The sequence below is a fragment of the Plectropomus leopardus genome, chromosome 4, assembly GCF_026936395.1.
Source record: "Plectropomus leopardus strain MGB_pleo_1.0 chromosome 4, ASM2693639v1, whole genome shotgun sequence".
Taxonomy (NCBI): domain Eukaryota; kingdom Metazoa; phylum Chordata; class Actinopteri; order Perciformes; family Serranidae; genus Plectropomus; species Plectropomus leopardus.
Genome location: NC_142179.1, coordinates 10412812 through 10427186, shown reverse-complemented (window position 1 = coordinate 10427186; position 14375 = coordinate 10412812). Strand labels below are relative to the sequence as shown.

Below are 14375 nucleotides of genomic sequence, written 5' to 3'. Positions count from 1 at the left end.
GTCTCTCCCAAATGGGACAAAGTTCTTAATTTCTGGAAAATCTGAACAGTAGAGGAAATTTCACTGACTGTCTTAATCTATGTTCTGTACCATAAACTGCTTTCCAGAAGAAAAAAAAATATATATGTATATATAAAATGGAGCACTCACCTTTTCAGCCGAAGCCCACTTTTTAGCCGTCTCCCTGATCTTGTGCAGTCAGCGGCGGTCTGAACAAAGAGAGGACCAGAAAAGGAAATTATGACTTGTTTTTCTCAATTATTATCCTGTTGTATGTCAGCCCTTAACTATTCAAAAATTGAGTAACTTACTTGAAATGCTAAAATCTAAAATTCTCACTACACAATGAAAAAAAGACATACTGAAAAAGAGAATAAGTAGGCTCGTGTTAGTGTTTCTGTGTTTCCATTAGAGTCATTTATACACGTAACTGTGTATTTCTTACTTACTGAGCACTGACTTTTGGATGTTGCATCACACGCATAAACATTTCCCATTTCCAGGCTGCCGTTCACCGTAAAGGCCACCCAACTGTCAGGTGACTCGTCACTAGCCAAACCCATGCTACCTGCTAGCCACTTGCTCACAGCAAAACTTTCACTCATGGTTAGCTTATTGTTATTAGCTAACCCTTGGCTACACTGGCTCTCCACAGAGCTCAGAGCTCTTTGTCAGCTTGTCGCGTCATCGTCACACTTGGTTAAAACCACAGAAGGCATTTTAAAATATCCCCCAACTCCTCTTTCTGTGTCTCGTAAAAATCGTTCTCTAACCTTTATTTGCTGAAATATCACCTGTGACAGTTTATCCTTTCTCCCTTTCTTCCTTTTACTGTCCTTTCTGTCCCTAATTTATGTCCTTGAGTCTTTCTTACATCTATCTGTTTGTCCCTGTGCCTCCCTCACACATGCACTAAACACCTCTCGTCACAATGAGCCCACCACTGTATGAAACCTAACCAGTGAACTAGTGAACCCTATTGTGACCATTAGCACACTCCCATCCCACAAACACACACTCAAAGCTCTTTCTGGCCTCCCAATGTTCCAAAAATGGCCAATTCACTTCCAGAACCATTTTTTTAAGCAGGATGCATGTCCATGTGTGTGTGTCTGTGTGTGTGTGTTTATGTGTATGCATGCATATGAGAGACACAGCACACTCATGTGGGGGAACAATGAACCCTCCCTCAATGGGCTTTATTCTGGAGCTACTCAGCCTGTTCCAGCGTGGTGTGATAATGAGCCGGCCATCACTTTACTCTTTCACTTTTACTTGTTCTCTTAGTTTCTCTTTATTTATGCCTCGGCCTCTTTTGCAGGACTGTCAAGGCTCACAGATGTCTTACCATCGACCACTGACTAGTCCTTATTTTGTATTCAACGTTTTAGAAGCCTGCACATGTGGTGGTCTCAACGTTTTTGGTCTAAAAGCATTGTATTTAATTGCAAATGTACACATGCTGTTTTTATTTTTCGATGAATGCTGCAATAAAATCAATCAAAGCTTATTTTTTGTTGAAGTTAATTAGGGTTGGAAAAAGAAAAAGAAACAATTTTACCTCAGCTCAGTATTCAATGATATGACTAAAGTTAGGATAACAAGAATATTCTATTAAATCTAGTCATTTTCATTTTTTTTGGCATTTTTTTTGTCATTATGTGATAGACAATAAAGTTTTTTGAATCTTGAATCAACTTGAGTCAACAACTCGCACACCATGGGTGTTACTGGATATGTTGTGAATCACAGAGAAACTTTTATTTTTTAACTTTCTTTGATGGTACTTCGGCCAACCTCACAAAGTATATTCTGTTGCATATAGTATGCACACAACTGAAATTTCAGGCTGACGCAGTTTTGGTGAATGAAATTACTTAGAGAATATATTCAAGAAAGAATATGTGAGTGCACTGACCTTTGGCCGGTCCCATGCGGAGGGAAGCAGATGGTTCCAGTAAGGAGCGGCTTTCGCATCAGTGCTGCGACATGATGCCGGGCCAAGTCCTGTTGCCAGCAATGACAGCCTGCTTCTCTTGGATGTTGAGGGTCCCTCGTCTTCTGAGCACGACTCGCCCGTGTCGCTCGGTGACAGCAGCCTCTTTTTGGCTGGCCAGTGGCCTCCAGACGATAGACGGTGGCCGTTACTGCTGGGAGTTTTCTCCCAGGACGCCAGGCCATTGGAGGATGTTGAGGCAGCCTGGGTGGCACTTCGCTCAGGTGGGGAGGATTCGAGTCCAACATCCCATTCAGTGGCCTCCCCTGGCTCCTGTAGCTCTGTATGGTGTGGGGGGGAGAAAGGGCCTGGAGGGCTGGTGGGACTGGCTGGGTTGGGAGTCTCATATGTGGACATTTCATACAAGTGTGGGCTGGGCTGGCCTCCAGATGAGCCATTACTACAGCTCTCATGTGCAGGGCTGCCTATTGAATAGGTGGGAGTGTGCCCCCCATTAGGTGGCTCAGTCCTGGCTGAGCTTCCTAGGGGATGGCCCTGGTCACAGAGGTGCCCGTGTGGGTCACACATCGGGGGTGATTTAGGTGAAAGTGGTGCAAATACATCGGGAATGGGCCTGTCATGATTGTGCTGAGTTGGGCGTCGGGAGGGGTTGTGGCTTGGGGAGAGAGGTGGAGACCTGGGTGACAGTCCCCCCTCTGAATTACTGTGCTCCATCTGTGTGCAAGAGTATACAGAACCAGGCCCACCAGGGCTAGATGCTAACCCCATCCCAACACCTTGAGCTGGGGCGGGCCCACACAATACCCCTCCCTCCAACTCCTCCTTGTCTAAGGAGTCCCCCAAGTGGGGGCGTTTATGAGTCAACTGGGGCTCCTCTAGTCCCCTTTTCACGCCAAACCGGACAGGCCTTTGTTGGGTATCAGTGTGGGATTCTGTGGAGGTAGAAAATCCCCCCAACTGGGAGAAAATGGAGAGCTGGTAGACCTTTTGGAGCCGTAGCTCCTCCTGGTCAAAATGCCTGGGCACGCCTGGTCGGACACCAGCGTCTAGGCCCTGTGTTGGGGTCGTGGGTGGAGGCAGGTCCCCCTCTTGGGCTGGAAGATCTAATGGAGCCTTTTTGTGGGCTAACTCCACGTGAATGTGCCGCATGGTTGCTATGCTGGAGGATGAGAGTCTTGACTAACTTGCAACAGGGTCAAGTAGGTCCTCACGAGTGCCAGGAGGCAGAGCAAGATGTCCAACAGAAAATAGGAAGTCCTATGCTTCCTGCTGTGGTGTCGTCAAACAGTGTGAATCAGGAAGCTGAGCCACATAGCACCTGAGAGGAGCAAAACAACATTACTAATCAGGACAGATTTCAATAAAGCATGTTATAGTGTTAGATTTTAGAAGTGATGGAAAGCATAAAAAAAGCATGATAAAATTCCAAGGACAAGCAGACACGTAACATGTTCCAGACCAATGATATGAGAATATTTACTGTCAAGTTTAACTTAGGGTCTGTCTTTGAGTTATGTAAAGGGCTGTCAAAAATCATAATTTTTTAAATCATGATTAATTGTGAAACTTCAGTGGTTAATCCTGATTAATCACAATTTTTCATTACATGTTTTCAATTCCATTATTTTGCATCACAAAACAGTTAGGAAGTCTATCTTGACAAGATAAAGCAATTCTTACCAGATTGTCTTAATTAGGAATCATATGACAGCAAAAATCTGCATTCGACGAGCATAGAGTGGGAATGTCTGTAAAGGGGAGACTCATGGGTACCCATAGAACCCATTTTCATTCAGATATTTTGAGGTCAGAGGTCAAGGGAGCCCTGAGAAATGGCCATTCAATTTTTCAATCGCTAAAATTAAGCCTAACTTTGGAGAAATTTATCCCCCCTCTTGACAAGCTGTTGTCAGGACGTGGTGATGTGGTATACCACTGGATTCCTAAGGTCCCCTAGTTTCATATGATGCCAGTAACATCACTCTAGCTTTAAGTCTCAGCCCGTTACAGCCTTTTAAAGACAGAAATGTCGGCTGGTGATTTACACGATTTTTAAAAAATTCATGCATTTTAAACTGACCTTAATCGCATCACGATTAACGTATTAACACTGACAGCCCTCGAAAAAATGTTTGCAAGGACGGGGATTGGTTGCATTAGACGCTCTATTCTAGTATCAGCACATCTCATATGGTATGCTAGTTTTAGTCTTTCACAGTTCTCCAAATAAGAAAGTACTGACTGATCCTCATCGACAAGCAGCATAAATCACTTCAAGAAAAAAATCATATCCATTATAAACAGCGCATCAATTCCCACCACTTTGTACTTGAACATGGTTGATGATGACGCTCACTTCAGCCAGGTATTGCCAAAGGCTCAGAAAAAAAAATCCCATCTTTAAGAAGAAATAGTTAACATACTGGTGCTGAATCCCTTTTTGCTCCCCTTTTTGATTGTGACTGTAAAGGAATGGTATGCTTCTCACTGTTGGTTTTGACACACTGCCTTGACACTTAAAATGAAATGACTTTGTTGCCATGACTTCGACAAGGAGTCGGTAGTAAACCGTTTCTGCTTGGAGAAAATATTCTCACTAGAAAAGCAGAGGGAAGTCAGGTACTTACATCTATAGACATAGTTTGATTGAACACAAAATCTAAACACCACTCAGGGCCTTGTAGCTAATAAACAGTATGAAAATACAGCTCTTTAACTGCAGTAATGGACCACTATATAACATTATTTAGGCAAGGCCTAAGCTTTATTTGTCCCTGACAAATTGAATAATATACTGATGACAGTGCCAGAGATCAGCCTCTCACCTTTGTGCCTGTCCTTGTCTAATTCTGCCCGTGTGGCCAACCTGCATCTGGCACAACATCTGGAGGTTGTGTCTTATATTGTCTGCTAAAGGAATCCGTTCATCTCCATGGCAGCTGCCAAGAAACAATGCCAACATCCCAAAGTAATCAGGAAACGGTGAGGACTCCAGAGGAGGCAGGAGTGAAGGAGGCGAACACTGAGGCTACGACCTGAGGAGGAATACAAAAGCTTTGTCAGTTAAAAACTGAAAATACAGTTAACTAACACCATGATATCCAAGTCTATAGTTCAAAGTTACTCCAGAGTTTTTATGTGTTGAGGCCATAAAACACCAAGCCAAAGGTCGGCTGTCGTTAAAAATTGGGCCGTTGGTGTGCAGCTGTGGCTCACATTACTGCGGTGTGTCCCCCACCATTGGCCCTTGTTAACTCTTGTTGGCTTTTTTTCCCACCGATTCAGCATGTTGAATCAGCAGCGGCAGCCATGGCGCCCGTTGGTGAATGAAATCACTTTGATTGGCCATTAAGCTCAGCATACAAGAGGAGAAACGGAAGTGAGTGGCTGAAGTCAAGAGAGAGGGAGGTCGAAAAAAATCTTAAATGAGGTAAGATTGTTTTTCTTCTGCCATTGAGCTCCTAACAGAAAGTTTCCTTGATGGGTTGCATTGTTGCCACACAGTAAATATGTTTTGTTCATTTACATTAAATTTTGTCATTGATGTGCTAACTGGATAACTAGCGTCAAGACGGTCTTCTGGTTTCCCTTTCCCTGGTATAGAGGCATATTTCTTCACACACTAATGCAGATTGTATATGCTGTTTGGCTGTCGGCTTGGTGTGTCTGGGCCTTTTTGCACCATTAACAGAGAGCTGAAGCCTTTCCACTTTTGACTGCATGCTTGTCAATAACTTTGAATGTATTTCCAAGAAAAAAAATATGATTTTTTTTTTTAACCATCAATCTGGCCAGGTAACCAGTTGGTCCATACACATCAACTGCATTATGTTTGCTTGTGTCAGAGGGCTAAAGCCTGAACTTACTGGAAGGGCGGAGTGTCAGTGACGCAGGAGGCTCTTGAGAGGAAATGTTTCTGAACTGGAATCGGATATAACTCTATTGGGGCTCCCCCTGTGGTTGGCTGATAGCCAGACACGCCCTCCTTGGTCACCTGGGCGTGGGGTGCGGCACGGCTGCGGCATCATGATAGGGTCATTCCACCCAGAATCCCTGAAGAGACAGACAGACAAAAAGAAATCAAATCAGTCGTCAGTCAGGTATTTTATATTATCACTAACAGTCATTAAGATGGTTCCCAAACATTTACATGCACAAAATTTCAAAACTGTTCTGTGACTTTTCAAGGACTCATAATATTTTTTATGCTTGTCCTACTTGCCCATAATAATAATTTCAGCCAGCTGGCATACATGGAGGGGAAGACTGAAGGCAGGGGGAAAAAATGCAGAAACACACATAATGGTACGCAAACGTTGTTATACATCCAACGCATATTAGTGTAGTTAACAACTTCAGAAAAAAAATGTGGTTGTGTTACAGTACGTGGAAGATTATTGAACAGTTTTATTACAAACAAACTTCCATGATGTCTGCAAAACTTTTAATAATCTCTTACTAATTCCATGACATTTGAAGGCCTGTAAAATATGATAGTGTCATTCCATGACGTTTCTAGGTTTTCCATCCACAGATACACTAATGTCATTTACACCAAAGCGGGCCACAGGAACACACAAATGCCCTGATAGTTGTGCAAACCTGAACAGACACATAGCAGACAAATGTTTTTTGCAAACAAAGCAGGTTAGGAAGTCAATATTTAAGTCTATAATTTAAAGATAAATAGATCAAATTATCAATCCCCGTATCATTTAAGTACTCATAAAGTCAAGTGGGGGATGAACATAACTCTTTGATTGTTCATTTTGAGTACAAAAACACTTTGAGTTGAGGATCAAACATGAGGGAGCCACTCAGAGAGTTGATATTTCCATAACTTGGCAATAAATGGTCCGAGGCCAAGAGAAGCGCCCGACCCACTTGGACCAGAACTTGGGAATGTGGAGGGTGCAGGGGGAGTCACAGTGAGCCATCGCCATGGCAACCAGTAGCCCAAGGATAACGGCTCCTTTGTGCTTGGCCACAAAGAGAGAGAAAGAGAATCACAGAGCTAGAGAACGAGGGAGAGAGAGCGGTGGGGGGGCAGACATTTGGGAGGCTTTTGGGGGGCGGGGGAGACCGGCAAAGATGCTCCTCCAAGAAAATATCTGGCAAAATGGCTGTCCTCCATGAGGTGTGTGCAGCCAGCCAAAGATTTCAACACACTGTGACAGAGGCCTGTGTTCTGTTAATCTAAAGCAGACAAAAAATACTTGATTGACCACATTTCATCCAAAGGTTGAAATGTAAAATGTGACAATTGGTGGAGTTTGAAAACACCCTGCTGACACCCTCATGAATCAGCAAAGAGAAACACAGACAGTTCGCATGTAGACCTACATTACAGCTACTAGTTATTTCACTTTCTAGTTTCCTCTTAATTCATTATGACAAAACAGTGATGACAAATGAAGAAACACATTACTGTAAGTACAAAGAAGTGATGACTAGGGCCTGAAGGCCAAACAAGAGGAAAGAACAACTGATTTGAAAAAAAAGCATATTTTACAAATATTGCTAACATGCATTACAATTAAGCGGTTAAACATGAACCCCCCCCAACATATAATATATGGACTGAGAGGGTGTGGCAAATCTAAATAACATACTCCAAGAGACTCCAAAAAGATATATTCAGAAAGAGGTGGGGCCTGCCATGGCTAAGTGCCCTGGTCTCTCTAAAACTGTCTGAACAGATTCATCTTGTTTCATTACGCAAATGTCACTACGCACATTCATACACCACTCCCTCCCCTGATGCTTACCCCCCTTCCACCTTTCTTTTCTTTCTTTGTATTGTTGTTTGTGTTTGTTCGTCTGATTAACACCTCTATTCTTTAAGCTTAAATTTTTCTTTTTTCTTCTCATTGTTATTTATTACTATTACTATCATTTATAGTAGTATTACTATTATCACTATTATTATTATAATTACTACCTAATTTCCTAAATTTTATCCCATTAACATGAAATGGTTTATGTGATTACTGCAGAGAAAACCAGGCAAGGCAAGACTGTGAATATGATCATATGAGTTGTTGAAACAGAAATAAAAACTACATAAAAAAACTGGTTTGAAAAAGGAAATGTGGACATGAGAGTTGTTCATAGGTATTTTCCACTAGACTGAAACACAACTGTAATATATCCACTGGTGAAACTGTGAGGGGTATTGAATAAAATCAACAAAATTGCTATAGAAATGTGCAATACCACTGTGCTGAACTGTTGGTGACCTGCAGCAGATGTTTAAACTACTTGGACGAATTATGGTGTTTAAATGAGCACATATTGTTTTTCCACATCTCTTCTCAAACCAAGTTCTCCATTCATACAAAACATCTTTAACCTCAATGACAATGCAGAGCTCATCTGTGAAAGATTACAAGAGACTGAGAAGGATCCAGACAGAGAGACATAAAAAGGTTAAGTAGAGACAGACTGACCCTCCTCCCTAATATATATTACAGCCTGATTATATACAACTTCCACCTAATGATATAGCACCAGGTAAGAATGCTTTCTTATCACTGCAAACAAAGAATCGCATGGTGACGACATCAGGAGTCACCTATAATTACTCACATGACATATGGTTCCTATGCAGTCACACACGGAGTCACAACACTACCTTCTGAGAAAGCCAGCGTGTGCAGAGTTACACACAAATGCATGAGTGACGAGCATAATTCAGAAGAAAACATCATTTTACAGTCCTCCTAATGTGCATAAAATATATTTTTTTAACAGCCCAAGATGGGGCAAATTTAATTTATTTTTCTTTGCTTTACACTACAGAAAAAAACAACAGAATCTAGAGTCTACAAATCACAACAGTCGTAGTGTTAAAGCCACATATTAGCTGCTGCTATAACTCATTGTTTTTTACTAGAATTAGGCAAATATGAACAGAAATTAACATTGCATTATCTTATTAAGCTCTACAAAAACTTAAAGGTGACATATCAACTTTTGCCCAGGCCAGGACATTTGGAAGAAAAAAATGTAAACTGTAAACCAGATTTTTGTGCTGATACTTCATGGGGTGGGGGGACACTCTCAGGCCAAACCAGAGCTGCTCTGGTCAAACAGGGATATCTGGTTAATCTCATTACCAAGTAAAATTTAAAAAAAAGACAGGGAGCATGACTTGTGTATATAACTTCAATCAAGACAATACAAGGAATCACCTCCTCTTGTTTTGTCCCCTGCCTCTGGACACAGGTGAAGTCTCCACAGTTAGTGCCAAGGGGAAGACACGGAGTGAGGGTTGGAGTCTGAATGGGAGAAGACTCGACAGTGAGTATTTATAGTCACTGGCTATGTCATAGCTTGCTGGGAGAACCCAAAGCCTCCGTGTTATATCCCACTTGATTTCTGACCTTGTTTTGAACTGAGCTGAGCAGGAGGCAGGCAGAGGCAACCCAACCTTTTTCAGGCTCAATCCAGGAGGCAACAGCGGAGGGGGAAACTCGGGCTTCACCCCCCAGAGGCTTCAGGTTGCTGGGCATGTGTGCCAGTTCAGAACATAAGAAGTCTATTACTGCACTGCTCAACATGTATTGGTTTTCATGCACCTGCCACCTTAGACAATCTTCCCATATTTACCTCTAATCCACTTGTACAATCTAATCTGTGTAAAATGCATATGACCTGTGCACACTTATATTGTGCTACTTATAGAGTAAAGAATATGAAAAAAATCACCTAGTATACCTATAATAGCCTACATATAAAGCTACTGTAAGCCTACGTTTTGAAACATTAGTGAGCCAATTTTGCTTAGATTGGTAAATAAAACTTTTTTCCTAATCTGAAAATAAAAGTTTTCCTTTGAAAGTTAGCTATCTTTTTTTTTTAAATCATGACTCTCAAAGTTCATCTCACATTTCCATGATTGAACACTGCTCAATGAAGCATGCAGATGTTACACATCACTGGCAGGCCAGGTGCAACCTTGATGTAACATCCGCAGCATCTCTGGAAGTGAACCAGCAAGCAGTAATTCAGACGGAAACAAAGCAAGAGTAGAAATAGTGAAATGACATAGACAAAGAAATGAGAAACATCTGAGAATAAGGAAACACCCAAACAGAGAGAGAAAGAGGAGAGAGAGAGAGAGAGAGAGAGAGAGAGAGAGAGAGAGAGAGAGAGAGAGAGAGAGAGAGAGAGAGAGAGAGAGGAGAGGGAGGAAGAGGGGAACAAATAGACACAGCCAAGCCAAAAACCTTGAACAAGGTATAAATACAGCAGGCGCAGGCAGAGCTTCGCAGTGTCAGGGCCAACTCAGTGTTCATGTCTATAGTATATACACCAGAAGGCCCAAGATTTGTTAGCATACAGCCTGAAAGCTAAGGCAACGAGCAACCCCCTCTGCATATCAGTTAACCTTTTCAGATAATACACATATATTTTTCCCTCCTTTCTATACTCAATTCTTGAACATGCAAAAAATTGAAAAATGCAAAGCTACACAATATATGTTTAATTAAATTAAAAGGGTCAGAAATACATTTGGTTCTGTCACACTTTAGGGTGGAGAAAATACAATGTGAGTGTGGGTGAAACAAAGACAAATAGGAAAATAATAGTGTTTGGGCACCGAAATAATGAGACAACAATGAGAGGAAGACTCAGCGGTGAATGGGACCATGATCAAATGCATTTAAAAGAGGTACCTCTTGCCTTGACACAGGCCTAGATCAGGATCAAAATGAGTCAGGCTTGCAGAGAAAGAAACGCAAAATGATTTCAAAAAGAAGAAAGCTGAGGGCAACAATATCTGTATTTATTCCACACCAGAAAATAAGGGACGTACTACTCTAGCAATGATTTCACTAAAGAAACTATTTTTGTTTGCAGTCTAAAACCTGATCTGATCTACTGAATGTTATTGCTGACTGAAACTGAAGCTAAAACCCAAAGTTCACATGTTTGACTTGTGGTCAAAGGGTTCAATAACTGTGACTTGAGACAGCCTGTTTTGGAGCTCCAACGTTTTGTTCAAGAGATGATCATGTCTTTCATAGAGGATATGAAATATTTCTGAAAGTCTGTGTTCCTTTTGGCTGACAAAGACTCTGTGGTGATCAGGTCAAAGGTCAACAGTCTCAGGGTCAGATGACTTATGGAGCATCAGGAGGACCAGATGCGTTTAATGTCATCATCATGAGCTAACTGATGATAAAAGGCTAACGCAAATGAAAACAAGGTGCCAATTTAAGTTTGGCAAATGAATTGCACACACACTGGGTTAGTTCGACTGAACAGCCAATAACTGATCAGCCAATTAAGATCTTATTAGACTGAGACACTCATCAGTCATTCAAGTAGTAACTGGAGCATTGGTTTAGGAAAAGACATCTGCAAAAAGTGAACTTGAGACACTATGACTCCCTGTAAAGTTTGAAAAGTTGCAAATGGGTGGAATGAAACAGACAAAAGTATGCACAAACTTGTCATCAGGAGGAATGCCGACAGCTCTGACCTAGAAACCAGCTCTCAGTGAAATATAGAGGATTGAAGGGGGCAGAGTTCACAGCCAGAAACTATCCCAAGAAAATACCCTGACATTTGGCCTGTGTATATTCATCATAACAACCAGATGCTGCATGCGTTTGCACACCAGAGGTGTGGACTAAAGTCATTTTTTGGATTTCAGTTAGACTCGAGTCATTCATTTGATGACTTTAGACTCAACTTGACAAAATCAAAAAAGACTTTAGTCATTAGTGTCATCAGTATTTAAGTTGGACTTCAACACCATTTGTGACATCACTTGGATTTGAGTCTTTTAACTTGAAACCTTCCTCAAAGCCAAAAGATGAAAAGCATGTTATTTAAAAACTGTAAAATTCATACTGTTCATTCCCAGCAAGTTGACAAATAAATCCCCAGACTCACTTTGTTTGAACCTTTCGACAGCATCCAGTCAAGTTGCTGGAGAAAACCATGAAAAAGGAATGGTGCATTACTGAGCGCCAGTTGGAAAAAAATGACACCAAAGATAATTTTGTCCATGCACAAAAACTTTGTGGTGGTCAACAAAAAAATGAATTGCAGTATGCAAAAATTGCAGAATGAAAATTACAGATGGAGATGGAACAACTTCTGTCAAATTTGTTTTAATAAGTTCACATTTTAAAAATCACTCATGATTTTTTTTGTAAATTTATTATATTACTCTGTTGTTGAATGGCATTACATTAGGTAAAGAGAGCACTATGACTTGGGATTTTACTTGGGACATGAGTACACAGACATTAGACTTACCAATGACTTAGTTCCACTTCTCACAAACACAGACAAACAAAAGCAGACAAAGTTCAAAGCACCATTACTTTCTCTCTTTCAGCGTTTACAAAAAAACCCCAAACAGTTAAAGTGACTTTTACCTTGGTCTTGTTTACAATCCTAATCAGAAGTGCTACAGATAAAACCACTGCATAATTCAGATTTTTTACTGAATTTTCTTTTACAAGAGTTGCACTCCACCTTTGAGAGACTGTTTATGGGAAAAAACAGCTGCTCCATTTACAGTTGTATGATTTGAAAAGAACTTGCCTGGGTCCAGACCTTTGAATCCGCCCAATCCACTGAGTTTGAGTTGACTGAGCCGTCTGGCATTGTAATATGAAAAGGCGATTTCTTGGTTATTATAAAAAACAACCAATAAGCACCACTGGTGAGACTAACACTGTTGTCAAGCTGTGCGCCAAAACTGATGAGGAGCAAGAACAAAAGTGTCGACTGCTATAGACAAGATAGACACTACTATCAGGGCTAAAACAACAGCAACACAGATATATTGGAATGGCTACGCATCAGTGTGTACGTAAATTAATGTCAGATTTAGATTAGATTAAATTGTTTTTGTGTGGGTATTGGTTTTGTAGTTTTAACATACTGCGCTTAAGTAATTGCCCCTTGTGGGATTAAAAAAGGTGACTGAATTGAATTGAATTGAATTGAACTGAATTGAACTGAATTGAACTGAATACCCCCTAACAGCTTACTTACTTATTTTCAGTGAGTACCATTAGCTCATCATCTTGAATGGACTTTTTCTAAACACTTTTTGTCTCTAGCTGCTATCTGCACTCTGCCCTCCTCCTGTCCTCAGTCCACCCTTTACACCCAGCCTATAACAGAGGTGTGACAACGTCAGCATGAAGTTCGCAGCCTCCCAAAGGCCCCGATTGTCTCATCAACTTTTGGCAGGACCCCACCCGAGCTACTCCCAGGCCTGTGCTGTGCCTGGAGGCTGATAAACACACACACACTCACACTTACATGCACATTCTCTCACACAAAAAAGCTGCTAAGCAATCGCCTGTTGATTAGATTACAGGGGCCGTGTAGAGTTTGGAAATCTGATGTCACTGTGCACAAGGGGATGAAATGACTGCAGACTGTGTGTGTGTGTTTGTGTGTGCCTGTGTGTGTATCAGACAAAAACAGAAGACAGGAAGCAACAAAGAAAGAGCTCAAAGTGACAAGAGACAAGTTATGTTGACTGAAACTGACACAGTACACACACAGACGGGGCAGCCATGGTGATCTAAACTAAGCTGGCTCAGTGACATAGTTGCTGAGAATGCTGTTTGACACGGGGTCCCTTTCTGTCTCTCCCTCCCTCTCTGTCTGTATGTCTGCCCTGCCTGCCTATCTGTCTGTCTGCCTTTCATGTGGCCATTTTAGGAGGCGTTGAGTCACCCAAGCCCAGCTGACAATCTGACTGGAGCATTACACTTTGGCTTTGACAGCAGGAGAAGTTGTGACACTCACCCTCTTAGAAAGACGGGGTTTATCTCTTTGTCTCACTCTCTCCTTCCTTCCTCTGTTTCGTCTGGTGGCTGGATGGGTAACTCTGCTGCTTTTTCTTTCTGTCCTCCCTTGTGCTTCTATTTCCACTGGGTCAGGCTGCTCTGTGACGCTCTTGACTCTCCAGTTTGCTGTCTCGCTTTGCTTCCTTCCTCCTGAATAGGTGGTGTTGAGAAAGACAGATAAGTCAACTTGTTCTGCCTCCCTCTGCTTGTTTTGAGCGTGCACTAGCTCTCTCTCTGTATTTTGTTTTCTTCCTGTCTACCTCTCTCCACCCTCCGTCACACACCAAACCAGAAACCCATCGACAACTCTCACCCCTCACCCATCTCGCTCTCTCCCTCCCTCTCCTTTTCTCTCTTTCTCAAGCTCCCCGCCCGCCCTCTTTTCTTCCTTTCTCTCATTCGAGCCCCTCCAAAATATCTTGAATACAAAAGCCACCTCACATGCTAGCGTTTCCCCTTTTCCTCTCCTCCCATTCCTCCTCTTCCTCACCCTCTCCTCTCTTCCTCTATCTACTCACAGGCCCCTCCTTTCAACCCCTTCTCACTACCCTCCTCTCTCTCTCTCGTTATTCTCCCTCTGTGTTTTC

The 14375-nt window shown here is 41.9% G+C and overlaps 1 protein-coding gene across 3 annotated transcripts in view; it reads right to left on the bottom strand.

Annotated features, from left to right (window-relative positions):
• atosb (atos homolog b) overlaps nt 1-14375 on the bottom strand; it is a 33984-nt gene that overhangs the window by 5839 nt on the left and 13770 nt on the right. Inside the window, exons 1-6 of one of the 3 annotated variants that reach the window (XM_088076522.1) lie at nt 14230-14343; nt 13748-13938; nt 5824-6010; nt 4783-4992; nt 1919-3275; nt 151-209 (exon numbers count right to left, since the gene is read on the bottom strand). In XM_088076522.1, the coding sequence (XP_087932648.1) occupies nt 151-209; nt 1919-3106 (1247 nt within the window). In that variant the 5' untranslated portion in view covers nt 3107-3275; nt 4783-4992; nt 5824-6010; nt 13748-13938; nt 14230-14343. Of the gene's footprint in view, nt 1-150; nt 210-1918; nt 3276-4782; nt 4993-5823; nt 6011-13747; nt 13939-14229; nt 14344-14375 lie in introns of those variants that run through there. The other 2 variants (XM_042488010.2, XM_042488011.2) reach the window with 2 other exon arrangements.